The 25,370-nt window shown below is 45.6% G+C and overlaps 1 protein-coding gene across 2 annotated transcripts; it reads right to left on the reverse strand.

Annotated features, from left to right (window-relative positions):
• Positions 1-9,410: 9,410 nt before the first annotated feature.
• capn12 (calpain 12) lies at positions 9,411-18,755 on the reverse strand. 2 transcript variants are annotated; one of them, XM_080006829.1, is made up of 21 exons: positions 18,511-18,755; positions 18,250-18,319; positions 17,536-17,654; positions 15,552-15,685; positions 14,984-15,155; positions 14,749-14,832; positions 14,517-14,602; positions 14,268-14,345; positions 13,969-14,153; positions 13,626-13,870; positions 13,288-13,367; positions 12,893-13,015; positions 12,754-12,790; positions 12,602-12,673; positions 12,431-12,476; positions 12,009-12,070; positions 11,832-11,900; positions 11,653-11,731; positions 11,159-11,275; positions 9,998-10,050; positions 9,411-9,903 (listed from the first exon to the last, which is right to left on the reverse strand). In XM_080006829.1, exons 1-21 carry the CDS (start codon positions 18,706-18,708, stop codon positions 9,877-9,879), a joined length of 2,136 nt encoding a protein of 711 aa, XP_079862955.1. In that variant the 5' UTR covers positions 18,709-18,755; the 3' UTR covers positions 9,411-9,876. The 2 variants fall into 2 exon arrangements, with proteins under 2 accessions (XP_079862955.1, XP_079862956.1); XM_080006830.1 differs by lacking the exons at positions 9,411-9,903; positions 9,998-10,050 and adding an exon at positions 10,305-10,396.
• Between the last annotated feature and the right edge of the window lie 6,615 nt (positions 18,756-25,370).

Here is a 25,370-nt window from a genome sequence, read left to right on the forward strand (position 1 = left end):
TATATGATATGATATGATATGATATGATATGATATGATATGATATGATATGATATGATATGATATACGATATACGATATACGATATATGATGTGCTATGTTCAAGTTCAAGTTCAAGTTCAAGAGATTATTTGTCACATACATATACATACGTGACGTGATATATAACGTGATATATGATATGATATATGACATTATATATGATATTATATATGATATGATATACAGTACTTTATAATATATGTTATGATATATGATATGACATACGATATGACATATGATATGACATATGATATATGATATGATATATCATATTTGATATGATATATGATATGATGATATATGTGATGTGATATGATGGCAGGCTAACATTTTCAATATCAACTACAGAAAACGGATTCAGTATTATAACAAAATACTGTTTAACTATTCATTATAAAATAAAATATAACAATGGTATAAAATAAATGTATTAAAAAAATAAACTACATGATCATGTTAAATTAATTCATTACCTTGTTTCATCCCACTTTTATTTCACAAAACACAAAACCCTAAACACGCACTATGACATAAAACAAACAGAATCATATCCTCGAGGTCACACGAGCGACCATGCGCAGTGGCCCCGCTTCACCGCGAGTCTGCTGCGTGTGTGTACAGGCGTTCCGTTGCCCTGGAAACGCCGTTGCACGTCTGACGCAAAGACGTAATAAAATGGGTCTTTTTTGTTATGCCGCCTAGCAACCAGTTTCCCTGGCAACCGCTGTGAGCGACAGGCGGGAGAGCGGACAACATGGCTTCCGGGTTTTCGCAGCAGACACACGGCACGGTAGCGGTTGACCGGGGGGGAGCGCGTGGCTAAGGCTGAGGTTTGGCTGTAGTAACGCGCTGTTCTTCGCCCCTAAAGAACATATAAATGAGTAAACACAACAACCAGGAAAAAACAAACCCGTAGCTCGTTAACGACGCGGAGTTTTGTAGAGTTGAGACTGAATGTTTCGCATTCGCTGTTCGCGGCCACGCGTGTCCTGTTATGTCACGTACCTGCGTAATGATTTGAGCCCCGTGAGGACGTTGGTGTTGCAAGTAGGTAAATAGGTGAACAAACTTTATTCGGCGCTTTATTAAAGCACACGGCGACCAAGTCTCCCACGAACAGAACAGAACGCAAGCGGCGTAGCAGAGATAAGACAGAACAAATGTAAGATGGATTCGAACAGAGTGGCCATTAAAAACGGAAGGTGACGCTTAATAAAAAACATATAGAGTCAAAAAATGCAGAGAAAAACAACCCCCCACCCAATTAAATATAAGTTCAAACAAAACAAACAGAGAGGATATAAAACAAAGAGCTATGAAAGGCTAACCTATAAAATTAATTGCTTTCAGGAGCCGCTTAAAAACAATCAACAGAACAACAGAACAGAAACACTGAAAGGCACTGTTGATTAAAAGTCTTTTTGTCTCCCGTAAAGGGAGGCAAAAAAGCAGTGGACTCAAATTCAAACTGGCCAGGTTGTCTCCTTCGAGGAACATCAAGGGGAAAACAAAGTGTCACAATTTCTCTTGTCTGTTACTAATGACACCAAATCATAATATATATATATATCTATATTCTGAAAATATAAATCCAAACTATATTGTTTAAGTCAGCATTGTGATTTCAGAATTAAATTCAGTGTCAGATTTAACAACGTTTTATAAACATGTAGCGGGACACTTTCAGTTGTCTCGTGGGCCGGATTTGGCCCCTGGGCCTGTAATTTGAGACACCTACAATAAAGGGAGGCAAAAGCTTGAATAGCGTTCTGTAACTCAAATTACATGACAGGTCATTACATTTGTATCTGATGTCTCATGTAATGTGCACTGTAAAAACCAAAATACACCCATCGGCCACAACAGTAAAACCACTCACAGGTGAAGTGAATAACATTGATCATGTTGTTACGATAGCACCTGTCAAGGGGTGGGATATGTTGAGCAGAAAGTGAGCAGTCAGTTCTTGAAGTTGATGTGTTGGAAGCAGGAAAAATGGGCAAGCGTAAGGATCTGAGCCACTTTGACCAGAGCCAAATTGTGATGGACGACTGGGTCATCTGCAAAACAGCAGGTCTTGTGGGGTGTTTCCTGGTGTGCAGTGGTTAGTACGGAAGGACAACCGGTGAACCGGCGACAGGGTCATGGGCGCCCAAGGTTCATCGATGCAAGTAGGGAGCAAAGTCTTTCCCGTCTAGTTCGATACCACAAAAGAGCTACTGTAGCACAAATGTCTGAAAAAGTTAATTCTGCTAAGGTAGGAAGGTGTCAGAACACACAGTGCATCACAGCTTGCTGTGTATGAGGCTGCGTAGCCGCAGACCCGTCAGAGTGCCCATGTCGACCCCTGTCCACCGCCAAAAGTGCCTACAATGGGCACGTGAACGTCAGAACTGGACCACGGAGCAATGGAAGGAGGTGGCCTGGTCTGATGAATCACATCCTCTTCTACGTCATCGTGGATGGCCGGGGTTAGGGTCTGATACAACCAAGCATCTGTGGGATGCGCTGGAACAACAAGCCCGATCCATGGGGGCCCCACCTCGCAACTCACAGGACTTACAGGATCTGCTAACGTCTTGGTGCCAGATACCACAGGACACCTTCAGAGGTCTTGTGGAGTCCATGCGTCGATGGGTCGGAGCTGTTTTGGCGGCATGAGGGGGAGCTACACAATATTATGGTTATTAGGGGTGGTTTTATTGTTGTGGCTGATTGGTGTATTGGTGTATATATTGACTATCTCCCTTTCACTCCATAAACCTCAATCTACTCACCCAGAGATTCACATTATATTGTCCTCTGTGTGACTGTATGGTGTACATTTTGTTGGACTTGATGATCTCTTCCCTTTATTCCTAACTTTAATGCAGTTTAAGACAGTGTGAATATATCTTGCTGTGGCCTGGACCTCTAGGGGTCCATGTTGAGATTGAGTTACAAAACATGTTGGATGCCCCTGGTGTGCTTTGTTTTGCTTGCCCTGGCCCAGTCTCTTAGCATATTTTCGGGAAGCGTCTAACTTGCCCTGTATTCATTTGGCCAGTCTCTGTTTCCTTGAGGGAGGCGGGGCATGTTTGCATGGTCTTCCTGTTCAAAATATTTGTTACCAGGCAACGGCCTGCCCTGTCCCACTTCTTAGCAGTGTTGTTTACACCCCTTCTGGCTCCTTTGCCGGACAATATTGCATAACTTTCACAGGCTTTCCCAGCTTCAGAGGAAGAAATTTGATCCATCTTTCTCTCCCCTTTTGCACTGAATCCAACCACTGTGCGGTGCCCTTCTCCGTCTGTCTGTCTGCTGTAACCTCTCACTTACTCAGCTGTTTAGGGAAGCAAATGTTAAACAGAGGTGGCTGTCTTTTTGGAGTGGAGTGTTGCAAGATGAACTTGAGTAACCCAACACCTGTGTAGGGCCAGGAAAAATATTTCTCCTGTTGGCTCCTGGTTTGTTGGGCTCGTAGTTCATGTCTGCCTCTGTTCTCTTATCTATTTCCCCACAAAGCGATTAATGACTTCTTGGAAAAGCCGTGGGCCATTATGTTTGACTATGCAAACATGTATTTTCAATATTCTACTATTAAATGAACTTCATTGGGGCTGAAATTAATAAGTTACAGAGAGCCCTTCTGATCATTTGAGCTCAGGCTGACCTTCAAACTTTTGAACTTCCAGTCTCCGGACTTCCAGACTCTTATTCCTGCATAGCAGCTTCTAGAATTCCTTGGTTAAAAAAATCTATTAACTAGAAAGGTGTGCTGAAGTGACATTCCTAAAGTGACACTAACACACTGCTTAAATAGTTGATATAAACACAGTAAAAAAACATGTGAATTATCTACTGATTCAAGTCATTGTTTCATCAAAAACATAAAATGAAGGTTTAGCTCCATGGGAAGTCAATGGAAGCTGGTTTGTCAGCCTGCAGTAGGTGCTGTTGCTCCCTGGTCTTTACATGCCTTGAGGTCTTCTACCTTTAAGAGCAGGCGTTTGACATTTAAGGCAATATCAGAAAATTGAATTATTTTTCTTAACAAAACACATACATTTATTATTTATATGAGAAAATATACAAAAAAATCCACCATACCCCACGATACTACAGACAGACAAATACAGACACTGGCCCTTAAAAATAATTTAAAATGCCACTGTCATTGTCCTGGGATCCTCGCATTCTAGGATGATTAAATTCTAGGAGTAAACAAAATACATGGCTGAACAGAGGTATAAGATACAACTTTAGAAATTATAGCCGTGTTAGACAACACATATAGTACAAGACAATGTAGAATATGGCATAAAATAAAAAAGATGAAAATAATTCAATTGTATATAAATCCATACAGGACCGCTTTGTCCAATGTAGGCAATGTTAGGCTTTCACTAATGGCCACCACTATCCACTATCCGGTCTTTAAGAGCATAAACCATCATTTAGATAAACTATTATCACTTCTGTGTTGGCAATTATAACTGTTAAGTAAGAATAATATCTGTATGCAATGCCGAGGAATGCCAACAAACGGTTCTATTATTGCTCACTACGTCAAGCTAAAATCTCCATTGATTTATTTCTCTGGTTTTGTGATCCATATACGTCAGCATTGTGTGGCAGAAATTAGAATGGATTGTTCTATTGTATCATGAGCTGCATGGGTGTCGGGTGCCTAAAGTTAAATGCAATCAGTGGGTTTTAGAATTCCAACACTCTGTGTGACTCAGACACTGCCAGCGCGTCAATCTTAGCCTACTCTCAACAGGCCCATTGCCAGGAAGTGAAGCAGAGTGCCAGGGAGAGCGAGGGACGGGGGTGAAAAAGAGGGAGGATATGCGATGAGGAGAAAGAATGCCAAGATCATTATTCCCCCTACTCGGTCGCCTTTTATGTTTTTGCATCTCTCTTTTTGCTGCAGAATCTGTTTCAACCTTTCTCTCCCCCACTCGTTCCTTTTTACCTTATATAATCACTGCCTATTTTGTATGGGCCAGCTGAAGGTGGAAAATATGGGGAGCAGGTGGATGAGGAAAAAGGATTGATGGAGGGGGCAATGAAACAACAGGACATTGGGGTATCGATGAAGACTGTCTGAACATGTGAAAAATGCAGCGGTCTGCATGTTGTGTCTGTCCCTGAACCCCTCATATTTCGGTTATCTTTTGCCGACCGAGCCCACATCGCTTTTTTTTTTCCCCCTCGCCGTCTCCTCTACCTTTTCTGATTGTCTGTTCTTATCGCTTTCGAAACTTACCGCTGTAACCAACCCCCTAGCTCTACTCGAAATAGAAATCCATAGAAATCTTTGGCAGGCCTATACTTTCCACCTGCTCTCTAGTCGATGAAACATTATCCTCACCTTCAACCTCCTGCCACCCTCCCAAATCTTCAAAGCACCTTGGGGATGCTGCAAGTTCAAACTAGGTCAAATAAATCCAAACCATGGCAGGTACTGTAGGTGGCCTACATTTGCTAACTTACCGTGTCAGGGCGGTCAAGACAGATGTGCATCAGTTGAGGGCGGTCATATGCTTTCTGAGTGCATCGATAAGACCTGTTGGACGGCCAGCTCTGATGGAGTTACCAGCTTTCCTGAGTCTCATGGGATTTGGGGAGACATGGATCAACAAGATAAATATGGTGCATATAATATATTTTACAGTTAAGCATAAGCATTACTTTTGATATCCACATTTTCATTGACACAGAGCTGATATTTCAAATGTTGCGCCTGTAAAAAGAACACACACTTTTCTTCCCCCCACACATGCCAATTACTGACCGAAAAGAACATGGTTTTGTGTCTGCAGCACTCGACTATCCTCCTTGAGACCATTTTCTGTTCTGGAATAGGTTTCCTAAAATTCTAGAAAAAACTTCCCAATTGTGACAAAGGGCAGTGTCAAAGAGATTTTCACAATTATGTATTTCCACTTTGATGCACAGCCACCTACTGTATATATTTTCATCACAGAATGGTGTGTTCTTCAAAAGAAAAAAAAAAAAAAAGCAACGTTTACTAACGTTAATTAATTAATATCTGAATAATAAATAAATAAGCAATTTCTTCCCACACATTTATTTTTATAGAAAATTTCTCACACCCTATGCGAATGAAAATATATTTTGTCTGGTAGATATCTGTGCAAGAATTATGGCATATTTTGGAAGAATATGGTTATGAAGATAATTTAAAATAGCCATTCGAAACCAACAGCATAATGGAAAAGGGGCAAAGGAAAAACAATGTATTGGCCACAAATAAACCCCGAACCTAGCCTCAATTAAAACCAAACTTTGAGACCTGGGTCCCCCTCCCCTGTTACTCCCGCTGATATAATCAGTGATTGAGGTCAAACCGTCCACTATCATGGCACGTCACTGCCAAAGATAGAAGTAGCACCCTGAGAAAAACAGCCCAAACAGGATGAGAGGCAGCAAACGGTCGGAAAAGGAGGTGTACTGTATATGTGAGTCCAGCCCTCCTGGTCTCAAATTATCAGCCTACTATCTCGCAAAATAAACATACTTTACATCTCCTGCCAACAGGAATACACACACACACACACACACGCACATCCTAAAATACCCCTGCTCTGACGACAAATACTACTGCTCATCAATATTATGCGTGAGTGAGCCCGGTCTAAATTTGCTGCTTGGCCGTCTGAACTTACGCAATCGCTCCTAAGCCCCCTCCTGTCTATACAATGGCTTGCATCTCAGTTTCCCTCCGCCGTTCCAGCCCTCCCTGGATCCCAGCCCGCACAATATACACTACAACTCCGCCGCTATTTCTGTTCTCACTCCCCCGCCGCCACGGCCCAAGAATACCAGCACCTCCAAGAACAGACGCCAAACTTGTCAGCGCATCATCGCTTCCCACAGGACAGTCGGGGAGAGGGAGGGGCGGGTGTGAAGAGAGGAGAGATGAGCAGGAGTCAGTGAGAAGATGAGAAGCACAGCTGTTACAGGGAGAACAGAATCAAGGGAGCAAAAAAAAGAAAGAGGCTGGATAAAGATTGCAGTGACGGAGAAGGTTCTATTTCCTACGGATAAATGTCAAGTTTTTTCCAAATGTGTTGTTGATGAATGCATCACCTGCTAGGGATCCTCCTACATGTCCTGATGAGGCCGACTGAACTTTGTGTGTGTGTGTGTGTGTGTGGGTGTGTGTTTCAAGATTCAAGAGGTTTATTCATCACATACATATACATGTATGCAGTGAAATGTCCATGAAAATGGACACAGTAGCTACCTTAGAATTTCTACTTGACCAACTAACTGATTTAAGTAAATTCCCCCTGGGATTATTAAAGTATTTCTGATTCTGATTCTGATTCCTAAAACGTAATGCAGTAAGTCTAATACTATAGAATAAAATAAAAATATATAGAATAAAATAAAATAAAATAAGAACTCAAGGGTAATGCAGGGTGGGGGTACAAAATAGATAAAGGGAATAGGCTTATGTATATGGGATAGACTTATGTATATGGGATAGGCTTTTTATGTATATACAGATATGTGCATTAAAGTGGCATGTGAATAAAGTGAGGTAGTGTTTGTGAGAAATACACCACAGTATACAACAGTACGGCGCAGCAATGCGGTAACACCGAACAACCCAGAACAGTGACACAGTATGAGGTACAGTATGCTACATACAGTACAGCAAGGTAGTGGAGCCTATGTGTGTGGCTCAGCGAGGACCCCTGGTGAGGTCAGCACTGACAATTCTTACGGCTTGGGGGAAAACAACTGTCTCAGCCTCTCTGTTCTCGCTGTGACTGCGGAGGCGCTTGCCTGACCGCAGCAGCTGGAACAGTCCGTTGTTGGGGTGGTGAGGATCCTTCATGATCCTGTGGGTTCTGCTACTACCTTCTGGTGTATAAGTCCTGCAGGGAGGGGAGTGTAGTTCCAGTGGTATGTTCAGCTGAACCCACCCAGGGTAAAGTCCATGTTAAATCCTCTGTGATGTGGACTCCCAGGTACTTGAAGCTGCTCACCCTGTCGACAGAAGTCCCATCAATCACCAAGGGCGCGTTCTCGGTTGTAATCCACGCCTAAAGTCCACAATCAGCTCCTTAGTTTTGCTGACGTTCAGGTGGAGGCTGTTGTCTTGGCACCGGAGTGACAGGTCAGCCACCTCCTCGCGGTAGGCATTCTCAACGCCGTCGCTGATCAGGCCCACGACAACGGTGTCGTCAGCAAGCGATGATGGTGTTGGAGCTGGACCTGGCCACACAGTCCTGTGTGTACAGGGAGTACAGTAAGGGGCTGAGGGCGCAGCCCTGGGGGGATCCTGTGTTTAGGAGTGTGTGTCTTCGTGTGTGTGTGTGTGTGTGTGTGTGTGTGTGTGTGTGTCTGTCTGTCTGTCTGTCTGTCTGTCTGTCTGTCTGTCTGTCTGTCTGTCTGTGTGTGTGTGTGTGTGTGTGTGTGTGTGTGTGTTGTGCATCCTCTTACTCTGAATAAAGCAAATGGACTGAAACTCTTTGAGCCGACAGTGTCCATTATCTGTACCGAGGCCTTTTACAAGCCTGCGCCACAAACCTTCGCTCCCGGGAAACATACTCAACTCTGGGCTAGTAAACGGACAAGATGGAGGCACAAACGGTTGTATAGATAAACCACAGCCCAACACGATAGGTTCTCTGTCTTTCTCTCTTTCCCTCTCTTTCCCTCTCTCTCTCTCTCTCTCTTTCGCTATACCCCAAGGTAGATGGATGGTTGCTGAGGGCAACCTGCGTGTAGCCACCTAACCGGGCAGGAAGTACTGTTGTGAGCAAAGGTACTATTTTTAGACTTGTGGAGAAAGGACAAGAGTGTGTGTGTGTGTGTGTGTGTGCGCGGGCGCGCGCGCGCGCGCGTGCGCGCATGCATGTGTGCATGTGCGTGCGTGCGTGGTTGCGCGTGCGTGTGCGTGTGACTATGAGAGAGCAGTCAGTGGGTACCAAGAAGGCGGAGACAGCTACTAGAGAGAACAGGAGGGAGCAAAAGAGTGAGGGATGGATGGAGCGAGTAAGGGAACGTAGCGGAGGAGGGGGTGAGTGCATGTTGACGCTGTACGTGGCGTCAGTGTGATAAGAATAGAGACTGTGTGTGTGTAGTGCTGCCGAGACAGCCCTCACACAGAGAGTGGGACACACTCACGTGCGCGTGTGTGTGTGCGTGCGTGTGTGTGTGTGTTTGCATGCACTTGTGTTGTGTTATTGAGCGTTACAGTTCATATACCCCCATTCATGCCCGTATGGGTGGATGTGATCAGGATGACGTAAAGGTTACACGCTATTAATGTTCGAAAATATTGTTTTAATATTTCATACAATTTTACTTGTTTTTAAGCATCACACTTTTTTTTCCTTTTTTTTTTATTAGAAATGTTATTTGTGTTTGTATAACATAGATCACAACACAGAAATATCACAAAAAAACTAACTGAAAATGCTTTTTGAACATAAAAAGAAATAAGATTAAGAATGACTAAAATATTAAGTGTATAACAATTACAATGTCTACACAACTAGTATGTTGTTCCTGAATCTTTAACCGTTGGTACTGAATACAATATATGGCATCTAATGAATACTATAACTAATATAATAAAGCAAGAATAAGTACGAATAGTCAAGTTATGAAATAATTTAACCAATGGTAATACTTTCTAATAAGGCACTGAAGGTTATACAAGGCATATGTACGTGGAAAGAATTTTGAAGGCATTACAAATTCTGAAAACCACGAGGTGTCAGTTATAACTAAAACACGGGCAGAAAGCCGTCACCCATGGCATACTGCAGACAGACTCTGGTCCTTGACTCAAAGGCCGTTCAGACCTTCACACGGCGACAAGGTTCAGCAGCCACTGTGGAGATGAGACAAGCCAGAGCATCTTCAGCATCAGGAAGAAAAACTCACCATATATTTCTTTTATTTTGTTTTGGAGACTGAATACTCACAGAGTTGACCCCTCTGTCCTTGACCTCTTGGCTGGGCTCTGATTCAAACAGAGCTACGGAGAAGTGGATGAATACTCAGTTTCAGTTAACGACCACAAACCATCTGATGTATTTGAACTATATACAGTGGAAACCGCTTATATGGATCAAACAGCTTGGGACAGAATAATTCCTGTACAAATGCTGTTGTAATAATTTGCTAACTGTAATGAAGTAGTCCGCTTACGGTGTTCATTTTGGGTCTTTTCATAAGTGACAACATGTGGAAATCTTTCTCGAACCTACCGTTACTCTATTTCTTTTACTTTACTCCCATGATACTTTGCCTCACGGTAACCCGTCTGCAGTGGTGGCGCTACGCCGGGGCTTGCCGGTGCTATAGCCCCGTCAGGAGAAATCCTGCCCAACAATTATGTTAAGTTTAAAATGTATTTAAGACTGATAATTCGTAGAACAGGCAGGTGTAGGGCAGTGGTGTGAATGCGTAATGGAGAGGGAGCAATCCCCGCTCCGCTACACCGCCCCGTTTCCCTTTTCTTAAAAAAAATTATAAAAAGAGTGTGTTTTTATTTTACATGTATTTATTTTCCTCAGTTTCCTAATATTGGAACAGAACAAAAAATCTCTGTGCGGCCTGTGTCAGGCTCCGCAGAGCCATTGATACCATAAGATGGTAGTCTGCATGAGGAATATAAAAAAGAAAAGAAAATCCGTTATACTGTAATAATCATCCGCTTACAGTGATCAATTAGACTCAGACAGACGTAAAATCTTATCGTAATCACGATAAGATTCCATTGTGCCTCAATATAGTCATTGGATGATTCAAGAGCTCACAATATATTGAAGACATATGGTGAGCGTAATTTTGCTGAGTGTAAAGTTTCTTTGTGGACCTGCTCCATGACCTGACTGGACAAGCTGTGGAGATATGACTGACCGTAAAGGCACCGTTCATAGATATACCGTGTTTTATTCAATGTTTACAGTTTCATTTTGGTACCATAAAACTGTGGTATTTGCTGTGTGTGTGTGTGTGTGTGTGTGTGTGTGTGTGTGTGTGTGTGTGTGTGTGTGTGTGTGTGTGTGTGTGTGTGTGTGTGTGTGTGTGTGTGTGTGTGTGTGTGTGTTCACCGATGAAAGAATGTCAGTGTGTATTACCAAATAGCTTGTGCAGCCTGGTGATACAGGAAACAAAGCCATGGAAGGGCATGTGGAGCTCTCCACAGCAGAATCTCTCTGACAGCAGCTGAAGGACCTTCCCGTCACACTGCAGCCCTGGAAGAGGAAACAACTATGTTCGGTGGCTTCAAGGCACACAGCTAAACTATACACATGGTAAATAACTCATTATCATTATGGATGACAACGTATTTTAAATGAGACCAAAATGTCCGTGTTTCAAATACAAGCCCGCTAAATTGTTCAGATCAAATATTGTCGGGAATGTCAGGTTATGTCTTCTTACCGTAATGAACTGAGACGCCACAATGGTCTTTCCTGAACGTGTTGCGTTGCCGATGTCTTTCTCGTGTGTGTGTGTGTGTGTGTGTGTGTGTGTGTGTGTGTGTGTGTGTGTGTGTGTGTGTGTGTGTGTGTGTGTGTGTGTGTGTGTGTGTGTGTGTGTGTGTGTGTGTGTTTTTGTGGAAACATACCAGCTGCATGTAATGCTGCGCTGAGCTCAAAGGGGCTCATGGTCCCTGAAGAATCCTCATCAAACTGAAAAAAGACGGACTGACAGGAGGAGAGTTATCAAAGTGATGATGTGATTGTAACGCACGCACGCGCACGCACGCACACACACACACACACACACACACATACAGAGTGGTACCTGCAGATTGCGCAGTTTTGACAGCAGTCGCCCTGTTTGTTCACGGGTGAGACTGCAGCGCCCCTTTGTCTGTGAGTGAAGTTAAGGGAAACCTCAGACGGCGTGAAGGTATTTAGGTGTACTATGTTACACATGCACGTGGATGTAAGCGCTGCAGCATTATAACGGGGGGGATACGTCCTCCGCCAGTATGAGCTGTCTGCATGTGTCCAGCGCCAGATGGTAACCTTTCTCCAGAACTGTGGAGAAGGAGCCAAGAGGTGAGGTGGGATTTAGCTGAGGAAAAGTCAAATTGGGGCCAAGCACACTTAATCAAACTCCATTTACATCATCTGCAACTTTGAGCTGCTGTCTAGACTGTTGGCGACCTCTGTCCCAAGTAGATAAATTGAACGTCAGTTCTTGATTATAAACTGTAGCTTAACTCCCATCTAGTGCTCAATAGGGGTACTACACTGGAGTAGATTTATCAAACAATTGCGGTCTTTTCATGGTAGCTGTTTCCCTTGTATTGGAAACTTTTTATTAAAAATAAATACGTAAAATACAAATAATCACATAAAATACATGATGAAATGTCATTAATTTGTTTTTCTAACCTGAATTTATCAGATCCATGAGCTCTTTCGCGTCGAGCCGGTCGTCCTACGGGGAAATAGAACAGCTTCATTAAGTTGCCCAGAAAGGTTTTCGCTTTATAAATGTGATCCCTGTAATAGAGGTAATAAGGCCGCATATTTGTGTAACTGAAGGAGCCAAATAATTCTTACCGGACCCGCCATCTCATCAAAGATCGTCTGGACTCTGATTTGATCCTCTTGAGAGACTGGCTTTGACATAACCTAGAACGCAAAAGTTAAGTGTTTTAGTTTTTTTTTTTACATCTGCGCTGTGGAGTCTTTCATGATGCCGGTGAACTTACCATCAGGAGGCTGGAGGCGCAGGTGAAATCCTGGCTCCTGTAACAACCACCAATTCCCGGTTTAGTTCCGTTGTATATACTTTGACAGGGATCAAAAAGAATAAAAAAAAAAAAAGGTTAGACTCCATTTCTAGCGTACCCCAGGGTGTTTCCGGTCTTCGAGAAAAAGCGGAGGTAGAATTCTCCCGGGATGTTGGGTCGATAAGTCGAGGCCACAATCACGTAGTTGCCAGGGTCCATGTTCAGCTTCCTCCACACACCCCTGTCATAGTGAGGACACACCGACACACTGTTTATGATGCCTCTGACGGAACAAAAAACGTTCCCAAATCAGTCCATTAACTGAGTATTATGTCTTCAACAGTACTGTATTGTGATAATAGGAATTGGTCGTCAAAATATTATTTTTTTTGCTTCAGCAACATGCAGTATAGTTCTTAAGCATTGGGTTAGAATGGGGGATATTAAAATCATATCATATCACATCACATCCCAATTCCGGTTCTAAATATGATCTCCCTCGTAGCTCTTCACCTCTGAGCTTGGTACTTCCCAGAGCGGCCGAAAGGTCGGTTCTTGATGAAAAAGCTGCGGTCCAGGCACATACCATCAAGCTGTTTGTGGAGACAGAAACAGACGGCAGTGGGGGAAAAAGAAAAAAAAAAGTCAAGCTCCGTCAAGTCAATAATTACACACAACAATGTTCTGACACGAGTCCAACAAGAAACCGAGGAAAGAAGCACGTGTCCGACGGGTGTTTACCTCAGGTGGAACCTGTCGAGCAAGAGGAAACAGCAGAGGTCAACGAGGCTCTTTACACGAGAGTGGACAAATCTGGAAACAATGCTTCCGCCAAGAGTTGTAATAATCACCTTGTAGATGTGGAAAGCAATGTAGAGGAATTTGACTTTATTCTTTTGCCGTCTGTCCTTCTGCAGGAGTTCCACCAGCACCGTGCACCGTTTCCCCTTCTCCTTTTGCCTCTCGGCTATTTTCTTCTCTGAGGTCATCTCGTCCTCGTCCTCGTCCTCGTCGTCCTCGTCGTCCTCATCTTCCTCGTCGGGCCGGTCCTGCTCCAGGAGGGACAGGTTGAACTGGGGGTTCTTCCAGAACGATCCTGGAGGGCGGGCAAAAGTGAAGCGTGAGGCTGCGGGGGGGGTTCACGACCTGTGAGCGCCAGAGCAAAGCGGCTGGGAACGGCCCGCGTGAACCTACGGTGGTATTTGCGGCTCCCGCCGGCAGAGCTCCCTCTTATCCAAAGACCTTTGTGTTCACTTATGGTCCAGGCTGAAGCAGGGGAGGCGGCGGAGGCGTCGGCGGCCCCCTTCAGCAGCGTGTCGGGGTTCACGCTGCACAGCTCCACCGTGTCGAACAGCCGGCTGAAGTCCTCCGCGCCGATCCTGACGGGAGGGAGTCACGCGGGGCCATATGGTGTGTGAGCGCCGGAGTGGATATCAAAACGATGAATGTGAATATTCTCTCGATGCTCGGTCGCGAACAGATTCGGTACATACCAGAATTCTCCGTCGTCCTCCCGTTTCAGCTCGATCCGTTCCCTTTCCGCGCCGTCCAATTCATTCCAGTTTTCACACCTGTTATAACATACGAGCCACATGGAGGAGCGTTCCTGGCGTGTTTCTTACAGGCGCTGACAAGCACTCACACACTGACCATACCATTACACCTACATACACACTTCATATACACACACACACATACACACACACACACACACACACACACACATAAAAACACATACTCACGCGTCACTCCAGGGTCCACAGTATTCCACGAAGCCCCATGGGTTCCTCAGTCGAAGCAGCATCGTCTCTCCTGATGCCTTCTTCACCTAAACACCCAAATGCCCAAAAAAATACCCCCGGTGACGATAGGTTGTAATATTTGGCTGAATGGACATTGTTGTATTCTAATATGTTGTGTGATAAACATTGCGTAAAAATGCACACGTGCGTGCCTTTTCCCTTTGATAGCCACCTTGTCACTGTCGGTGATGGCGTAGGCGTGGCCTTTGACCAGCCCGTCCCCCGTCACTTTTCCCACCTCACTGTAGCTGCTGGCCTGTCAGAGCAAAGCAGAGGACTTCAAGATGGAGACATGGTCGTGGGAACGTAAACGTCTCAGTAGCATGTTGTTGTTATGGTTATGTCAGGTTGCTTTTAGTCTGATTTGCGAGACCGGGGTTAAGGTCAGCCCCCCAAATGTACGGCACCTGTATGAAGCAGCTGAGGAGGCTCCCACGGGAGAGGGCGGCGGACAGAGCCCTCCAGAGGACCCGAGGGGTGCGGGACGAGACGGGGAGGGTGTACGCGATGCCCCCCGTGAAGTCCTCCATCCCCTCCGAAATATTGCCCCCCTTCAGACAGCCGTAGGACCCCATCAGCCTAGATATATACACACAAACACACACACGCAAAATAATTGTTGAGTGTGTATCAAAGGTGTGTCGCTAATGTCGATATTTTTAAACCGACCCACACACACATACACCCACACAAACAAAATAATTGTCGAGTGTATCAAAGGTGTGTCGCTCATGTCGATTTTTTTAAACCAAGACACACACACACACACACACATACACACACACACACACAGAAGAAACACACAGACACCTCAGTGCTGCCCTTTAAATAGAAGTCTCTTCATATAGTATTAGTTTAAGATATATACACACATATATGTGTGTATATATATATATAAAATCTGCCCAAAGAGTGTGTTTTGTCAGACATGATAACCCAGACACCCAGGCACATATGCCGGTGCAGGCGACTGACTTGGCGTAGGCCTTCTCCACCAGGGCGCTCCAGTACTCGTTGCGGGTGTGAGAGTAGCTGAAAAGCAGACGGCCTTCACGCACTGGCAGCCTGTCATCCACCACCACCTCCACCCACTCACCATACTGCCAGAACTGCACAGTGACGGAGGAGGACAGAGTGGGGGGGGGGGGGGGGGGGGTGGACAGATAAGGGGATTGTGGGGTCAAAGAGAGGGGAGTCATTCTGAGAAGGAATGCAAGGGAGGAACTGATTGTAAGAAGTTCCCGATCGCACCGCATCTGTTGTTAGATTCACTCAACAGCTTAAATGCAGCCAGATCTGTCATGCGGAGACAGGTAGTATCCTACTGAGAAAAAAAGAGCTTGGTCCGGTACGGGTATAAACCAGTGAAGCCAACAGGTTAAGTACATGTTTCCAGCACCTGTATTTCGTTAGAGATTTATGAAGTATATTCAAGGAGCAATCACTTAAGTGCGGAAATGTCGAGGTGGTACTTTTACATTGACTGGGAGTCATCTTGTGTCGGGGTGTTGGAGACGGGGTAGGTAGGGGCGCGAGGTGAACAAAGGAAGTCCTGTCTGCGGCTGGGAGCCCTCTGGCCAGTGAAATCAAATATGTAAAAAAATAAATAAATAAAAAACCTGTTCCCTCCTCCCCTGAATTGGTTTTAGTCAAACAACGTTTCGCAGCGGTTACTGGTCATGTCTAGAGGTGTGTTCCGTACAGTTGACGGTGTGTACACACAAACAACAGGCCGGGAACAGGCCCGCACTGGCCCTTAGTAATTGCAGCTGTGTGTGTGTGTGTGTGTGTGTGTGTGTGTGCGCGCGCACGCACGTCCCAAGGGCAGCCGCTCCCTGCGTGTCTCAACCCCGCGCCTATGAGCCCATCGCTTTGTCTCGGCGTGAAAAAACGCTCGCCCTTCTCCTGCTGCCGTGCATGTTAAGTCACGTCACGCTGTTCGCCGGAGCTCCCACAGGTCCCTGCCTCACATCATTAAACCGCATCGGGAAAGGGAAACCCAAACCCCCGTTTAGATCACTCTACTGTTGTTGGTGTGAATTTTAATGACGGATGATGTGTTGAAATGTAATATTTTCACCGAGCCCTGAAGGGAGGCTCCATTTTTTTATTTTTATTTTTTATTTTTTTCGCTTATTCAAACTCCCCCCACCGCCCGGAGGAGATTAAGGGAAACGGGGCATTGCTATACAACACCACCCGTGGAGCTGGCGGATGACTGAAATGAACTTTGTGTAACTGATATCTGACATATGATAACATTTCTAAGACGCCAGGATTAGAAAAAACAAAAAAAACAAAAAAAAAGACAAAAAACAAGAAGGTACTGGCAGGGAGAAATGAACAATGTCTGCAGAGAATGATTCAATGCTTTATCTGATAAAACAAACGCCCGCAGCAAATCCTTTAATGTGAGGTGCGACGTGTGTGGTGTCGTGTTTGGACATGAGGATAAGGTTCCGCGCTTGTGAAGGCCCCCCTGCGCAAGCCTTTGGCCGTCATTCTTCTTGAACAACCAATCAATATGGATAGATTTCCCTGTTTTTCCCTTATTTTTTATTGATATTCTGCGCCAATTAGGGCAAAGTTGGGTGGTGTCAGTGGGGAAAGTGGAAACTGTGTGTGTGTGCGCGCGCGTGCGTGTGTGTGTCTCAGCTGGTTGAGTGGTCATGGGGGATGATAATTAGCTATTTCTCTCATTGGTGATATGGGGGGAGGGATGTATTTTTTGGAAAATCGTTTTCCTTGTAAGGCCAGGCAGTAAAGACATCTGACGGTCAATTCCAACGACTTCATCAGGCGATACCATATTCCACTTCCTCTGACTCTTTCATATTCTATTTTGAACTAAAATGTATTGGTTACGACACGGTCTGTATTTTAGTCACCGTATGCGCTCTCTGTCTGCCTGCGTTTCTGTCTGTGTTTGCTTTTCCACCATTTGCAGTTGACTCCTTACCCTAAAATGAAAGATCCCTGCGTAGGACTCAGACAGGCTCTGTTTGGGAGGCACCACCTTGACGAAGAGCTTGGGATGCATGGTCAAGCAGGAGAGCGCGGCGAGGAGCCAACAGTTGCCTGCATTGGAGAAAACAAAAAAGACATGGAACCAATTTGGGAGAAACGTCGACTTGGGCATCGCAGACAAACACTCTCCGTTCACTGTGCAGGTTTCGTGGATGTCAAAGGCACATTTAAAGTCAGGCGTTCCTGTTTCGGTTGCAGGTTTTCTTTCTTCTCTGCGCTCTTCAGATCGTCGGCATCACATGCGCACAGTTGGTGAGAGACCATTGCGGTCTCCAATTTTCTCCACAAATGGAAAACAGACTGAACAACACGGACAGGGAGGGCTGGGTGCTCCATTCGAGGGTTTGGTAGAAATCACAATGTGTCACCCGTGATCCCATGGCATCCCCCGGGTAGTGGCTTGAAGTTCGGTCACATGGGCTCCTCTTCATCTGGAGAGGATGCACTTATACCGAACAACCCGCAAATAGATGACCATAGAAAACAAACAGGAGGAGTCATTCAGATCTGATTTATATATTTATATAGACTGTGGTCATGCCTCCTCCACTACACGTGAACGCTACAGGAATTGTACATTATGCTTTTTCACGTTTTCACTGCGTAACCACAGAAAAAGCTGTGATTCTGTTAAAACATCACTTACCCAGCTGGCCCTGGCAAATGTCTGTGGTCCCAGTGGTGCCCTCCACAAACACGGCATTCTCACTGATTTCCTGCACGACACACAGTGGGAGGAACAGTCAGACAAAAGGCCTGTTCCACTATGAACCCATATAACGATTGATGATGATTGCAAAGATAAGATAAGATGCGGAAAAAGAAATCCCTTCATATTTTCACGTGATTAAAAATTGATCTGTTTTCCCCACCCATTGCAATTGCATTTGGCAGTGACAGGGTATACCTTGGGTCGCAGCCACTTGATCTCCTTTTTGGGGTCCGGGCTGTCCGGCATGCCGATGGACTTCTGGTCAGCAGTGAAGGTCGGGTCACAGAACAAAGACCCTGATTTGAGGCACTCATCCCGCAGAGTCTGGAAGAGCTGCTCCCTGAACTTCACCGGGTTGTCCGGGGATCCCAGTTTGCCCTCCTCAATCTGCATTTTTTTTTTTGTGTGGTTTACCTCGGTGTGGAGTTCTTGATGCTATGCATGAAACGAAACCCAAATGGGATGAGTGCTTTTGCGTGAGCCCCGTGCTTAAATACAGCCACCGTGCACACCGCCCGCACGCACACCGGTGGGAGCGCCCCCACAGCTGTGCGCAACCCGGAGAGGAATGCCGAGCGCCGGGGGGGGGGCTGGGGCTGGGGCTGGGGGGCGGGGGGTTAATGACATGGCGCCAAACACAACTTTGATCCTCCACATTTATGGATCTGTTATCACGCTGTCATTCTGGGTGACGAGGGGGGCGAGAGTCGTCCATCACGTGGAGGTCAAAATAATAATAATAATAATAATAATGGTGATGGTGATGTCTATCTCCCCTCACCACCGTCTCCATCTCTCACTATCTCCCCACTGTAACTCCGAAAAGGGGTAAGTAAACGAATAAGCAAATAAATAAGTAAATAAGTAAATAAATATTCCTAAGAACATTTTGAAATACCCCATATTCCATGGTACCTTTCTCCTTTCCTTTTTCTGTACTTTTATATTATCCTTTATAGGCACTCCAACAAATCTCACCTAATCTAAGTATTAGATATCTGAATAAAATGTCAAGCTACACGATAACAATCAGGCATATATTGAACATTAAGGTCATATAAACGCAAATAAATTAGTCCTTTTATAGAGTTAACAATGTGCTTTTTGATCGTAGATATGACAAAATAACCACATCACTATCATTTTGGGTGGAGCGGTGGCTTCTGCAGAGTTCTGTGCAGTTCCCGGAGCCGCCACTAGATGGCGGTATTCTCCTTCTGGCCTTGTTGGCAAAACCTGGCGTTAATGACTGCAAAGTGCAACAGCTATGACGCATGGGAGGACATGGCTAACAGTGTACCTGAGGGCATTTGCATTAACCGTAAAGGCTTCTTCAAGCGACTTAATAAAATACATCTTTCATTGAGGTGTAACTGTGTAACCACCCTGGACAAATCCCCTCCAGTTAAAGTGGTAATCCATCACGTTTGTCCCTGTGCAAATGCGACGGTTGGTTTTCAACACCCGCCTTCACTCCAAAACGGTCTTTCCTTTCTCTGAAGTCTGCCTTTGCGATGATTGATCTGGGCGGGGAGGGGTCGGTCCCTTGAGGTGGTGTGGATATGTTCTCGTCTGAGGGCCCCGCCCTTTTTCTGCGAATGTTCATCCCTATTGACAGTTCACCGACCGCAACGAGCTACGCTGCTTCTCTCAAATCCGCCGCTGCCGCCTTTCACTTCTCGCATGTGCTCAAACTTTTACATTGTTGCCGGGAAAGGCGGACCCCGCCATCGACAATGTCCACAGCATATGGGGGGAACGTATGCAGACCACAAACACACTAAATGGCTGTTAAATGGCTTAGAAAACGCCGGCTTAACGAAGCCTAAAAATGTGGCGCTTCTTGTCGCTTTCAATTACGTTGGGATTACGGTTTGATTTGTCCTAAAATGGTGTCTAACATAGCCTTACCGATGACCACTTAAACTTCATTGTGGCACACTGACACACCCAAATAAAAAAAGGACCTTAAATGAATACCGCTGGCTTCCATGGTGCTTGTGAAAAGCGGCCGTATGCACTCCTTAAGTGGACAGCCAATTTATTTTATTTAAAACTCCCCCCAGAGCCTGCGCTATTCATATAATTTCCAGGTGATTATTGGCGTCCACTCCACTCGGGGTCTTATGCAGATCCCTTGTATTGGCCCAAGCACAAGCTCTCCAAAGACCCTTCAGTCTGCTTCAAGCGGCCTCTTTATCATACGCTTGATTACACGGGCGACGGCGACTAAACGCGAGATGACCGGCTCTAAACAAACAGGAAGAATGGCGACACACATCCGCATAATGGTCACCATTTAACTCCATTCATCGCCGCGCCATTATGTCCGTATGGTCTTTGAGGCCGGGATTATAAGGAAGCCCCCATAACAAAGGTCGGCGGCCCGCCCTCGCCTCGCCGACACTCCCACACCTTTGGTGACCCTTCTGATCCCACGACCCCGGAGCCGGGAGGCGACTGGCCCGGGCTTCTGAAGGAGACCTGCTGCTTCGCGGAGGATGCAACACACCCTCAGGCGCCCCCCCCCACCCTGCCCCCCGTCTCTCCGAGGAATCGGAACCGACGGCGCATTATCGACAGAGGGAATTACGTGATTTGTGAGGACACGCTACGCCTCACTTGTTTTATGTCGGCCGCATTGCATTCAATTCCCCCCCCGCTCAGCGTCTCAAACCCTCGTCTTTGTGTGGTGATGAGGCGCTGTGCAAACAAGCCGGCCTCTGCCTAAACTTGAGTTATGTCTTGGCTGGAAGCACGGGACAGGTTTTGGTTTTTTTTTTTGTGTGGGAGGATTTGGGTTCATCTGCCTCCGAGGCCCTTCAACGCCTCCTGGTTGGATGGACATGAAAGCATTTTCACCTGTCACATGACTGACTGTCGAACCCCTAACCCGCTATCCTAACTCTAACCTGTAATGAATGATATGGTGATGGTGTGTGTGTGTGTGTGTGTGTGTGTGTGTGTGTGTGTGTGTGTGTGTGTGTGTGTGTGTGTGTGTGTGTGTGTGTGTGTGTGTGTGTGTGTGTGTGTGTGTGTGTGTGCGTGCGTGCGCGCACATGCGCATGTGACCTTGACTCAGAAGGTTCTGGCCTCTCAGTGTGTATTGTATCACAGCCGTTTGATTTTCTTTGTTTTCTTTTTCCAATTTTGCCATCTCTATCATTCGAATTCAAATCTTCTTGTTCTTTTTTCCGCCGCGAATCCAACTTAAATCCGCCGAGATCCCGGCCGAGATAGACAAACCGACACGGCTCCCTCCCGAGCTCCTCCTGAGCTATTCAGTGACATTATATAACGCCTATAAGAATGGACTCTCCTTGGCTTACCCTCCACTTATTGTGCAAAAGGTGTTAAATGGCGCGGGCGGACACGGCGCATTGACGGATGGTCGCCCGGGTCTGTGTCCCCTCTCACCCGCCCGTCCTCTCACACTCTCACTGCAAAAGGGGGCTGCGGGAGGGAGGGGAGGGAGGCAGGGGAGGGCCGAGAGGTGAAGGGGTATAATTCCGAGCTTCGGGTTTCACTCTGCGGTCTCTGCAGGAGGAGGGCGGGTGCGAGGGAAGGTGGAGGTTGTGGGAACATTTAGAGGATGCCCGGCAGAGCGGGAGCCCTTGCGGTCAGTCCGCTCATTCTCAAACGCATCCCTTTCTTGTCTTTTGTCATTCCCGCCGCCGGTTTTTCGGTCCTGAGCGAGGGGGCTCCCCGGCCCTACCTCAGCCCCCCTCCTCCCTCCCCCCTCCACCCCTCCGCCACTTCCGTACTCAGCAGAGAGAAGTGGCTTAGCACAACACACAATGAAAAGTGTAATTAAAAAAAATAAGTTAATTGGCTTTCTACATGATAAAGCGTAATCAATTCATATATAGGCCTATGTGGAAAAGCTGCCATGGCCACAGGCCTGCCCAATAGGAATTCAAAGCATGCAGCCAATAGTTTTCATTTCCCTTTGTAGTGAGAAATTCTGGTTAATAATAATTAATTTCATCAGTAGGCGTGTTTGCGTCAATATTGCCCAGAGATTACACTTAATTAAAGTTGATCCATTAGTCTTTGGTATCAAACAGCCCGGTTTTACCCGATCCACACATAACATGTAGTTTTGTTTGTCTACAACTGCGCACTTCTGTTATTATTTACTGTGTACGATTATGTTGGACATGCTGCATAGACCACTTAAAATGCCGTTCATGCTTTTTAATATATGTGTATGTAATATATGTACTATTTGTGACCACTGAGTGAACTGGGTGAAGAGTTATTGTTGTGTTTGTGTGTATGTGTGTGTGTGTGTGTGTGTGTGTGTGTGTTTGCCTGCCGTTCCTCCAGCTGCTTCTCAGAACCCTGGACCAACAAAAGCCTTTTCTGTTGAGCTGAGACGCAACTATTAGGTCTCAAAGTTCACATTACTCCTGCCCTTGGGCGAAGTGGCTAGACGCGCGCACGCACACACAGACACACACACACACACACACACACACACAAACACACACTTTTACGACCGGCTGATAATATCATCCACACTCTCCTGGGTTGGATGAATTGAACAATATTATCAGCCTGTTGTCCTTGGTGTGGGCATTAGTTTTTGGTGAAAGCCCGGAGAGCGTTGACCCGGTCGGGGTTACTGCACAGCGGCAAGGCTCCAACCCAGAGAGGCATGGGCTGGAAGAACCACGCGGGAGCACAAAGGACATTTGGGGACGGTAGAGATATCCCCTTGCTGGGCTACTGTGCTGGTGATCTACTGTGGATCGCCTTACCTGACATAATTGGGCCATACGACCACCAAATGGCGCCGGTAGGAGTGCCCGACAGACCAGATGACCGGTAACCCAGGGGAGGGGCCGTCATGGGAGGCATGCTCTCACCTCTCCCGCTCTGGCTCACCTGTACTGTCCTCCTTCCTCCTCCTCCCATTCTTTAATTCCCTTTCTTTCTTTCTCCTAGACAGTAGGGTGCGGACTGACTCGTCTAAATCCACGGGCCATGTGAATTGCATCCCTATTCGTTTCCTCCTTGTTCTCTGCAACACAATGGTAATTGGTAGTAGTGGGCGTATGTGCATCTGGTGCCATGCACCCACCAACCCCAGCCCCCTCTATGTACCCAGCCCCCACCCTGTTGAAACCTCATTAAAAGACCTGCTGTTAATGAGCTAGAGGGATCATAGAACTTCGTTTTCATTAGAGGGGGAGGGACTAAGGACAGAGATGCTGTCACAGAGGTTTTTATGCCCATAAAATGGAGTCAGCAATTATCCCAACCCCTTGACACTCCCCCATAACCCAGCTCTGTCCCTACCATGCCCAAAACACCATACTGTTACTACACCCGCCCCCACCCCCACCCACCCCCCCCCACACCATACCCTGAGAAACCTTGGTCACCCAAGTCCCATTACACCTCCCCGTGCCCGAGTAGCTCCAACATGCTGCATAATGGCAGTTACACGTCATGCACACCGAATAATTGACACCCAGTGCCACACGCACACGAAGGCACATGCATGCACCAGCAAATTCCGACTGGAATTATGAACAGTGCTCCAAGTCAAAAGGGATAACATCACAGGGATGTAAACAAGGACTGCAGGTCCCTAATCCCAAACAGTAACATTAAACATTAATAACTCAGCGTTCACTGTGGTCCTCAGAGATCCCCAGCTACGCTGCCTTTGCCAACAACCCCGTACAAAGTACAGACATAAAAATACTTTAAAAGGCCGAGTTGTAGGATTTATTTTGTCGGCCTGTGCAGCCGAATAACGCGTAGCCCAAAAGAAGCCCCAAAGATGAGCACAGACATAGCAATGCACATTAATATATGCAAAGTAGGATGCGTGTTTTGTTTCAATTCTTTATTGAACCTCCCGACAAGGTCAGTTACTAAACAGTAGAAAGGTTAAACAGAAAGTGGAACAGTAGCATTACAACAGTAAGTCCTAAGAACAGAGAAGAGGAGATACCTGGAAATGCTGGGAAAATAAGTTGAAGCTGTGAAACGCTGGCAGCTAATAATAATAATATAATAACAATAATGATAATGGCAACAGCAAAAACGACTGTCAATATACATACAAAATATTGTCCCTGAACAGTCACACACACACACCACTCATGATTGTTCACGCCCAATCCCATTGTGATTTTGTAGACAAAGCGCATATTCAGTTTTTCCTTAAAAAAAGAAAAAGTCCAAATAAAAATAACAATATAAATCAAAATTGTCATACAAAGTCATTACAGTAGTTTAACAGTTTTCAGGACTAGACTAAATCACTTTATTATTTTTATTGCCATGACAAATAGTTCTCCTGGTGACACACAAGGCTGCCTCTGCTTCCTGAGCTTGCTGAACATACGCTGACCTCGTGGACATGTGGAACCATACATTTGACAAGTTATGTCATGCTCTGGACACAAGGGTCCGCGAAGTGAAGAATTTCCCTGTAGTTACCACACACACACACACACACACACACACACACACACACACACACACACACACACACACACACACACACACACACACACGGTAGAACCTACAAAAACTCTACCAGCGATGAACTAGCGCTAACCATAGCTCGACCTCCACCCCGTAGTTCGGTTACACAACTACCAACATGCAGTGTCCATAAATAAGGACCAACTCAAACACAGGGGAAAAAAAATTAAATTAAATTAAAAAAATAAAAATAAAAACTAAACAGCAGTTAACATTTTTTAATGGCAGCAAAACATCCATATGCTTCAAGCAGTCCATTACTATACACATGTAAACAATAAACAATAATAATAAAAACATAACCACCACAACAACCGAAAAAAAACAACCCGTTTCACATGTATGTAAAATTACAGGATTTTTTTGTTATGCATATGAGCCAAGCATGGAACAAGAAAAAATAAAGATATCAAATAAAAATCAGTAGGTGAGACGTTGAAGATGTCTCCTTATTCACGTTTAGAAAAATTACAGAATTACAGTGAACGTACAAATAGATACATGATGTCACAGACAGGAGCGTAAGCTTGTTCGGCCCGTGAGCCCTG

This window comes from Zeus faber (assembly GCF_960531495.2).
Source record: "Zeus faber genome assembly, chromosome: 9".
In the NCBI taxonomy this organism is placed as follows: Eukaryota; Metazoa; Chordata; class Actinopteri; order Zeiformes; family Zeidae; genus Zeus; species Zeus faber.

Bases quoted from the DNA above. Each gene is read 5' to 3' on its own strand.
- capn12 (XM_080006829.1), bottom strand. From the start codon at position 18,708: ATGCAGATTGAGGAGGGCAAACTGGGATCCCCGGACAACCCGGTGAAG. The intron at 15,156-15,551 runs GTCAGTCGCCTG...GTATATATCTAG, and splicing joins GTGGAGAAGGCCTACGCCAA to GCTGATGGGGTCCTACGGCT. The intron at 12,477-12,601 runs GTAAGAATTATT...ATTTCCCCGTAG, and splicing joins TTGATGAGATGGCGGGTCCG to GACGACCGGCTCGACGCGAA.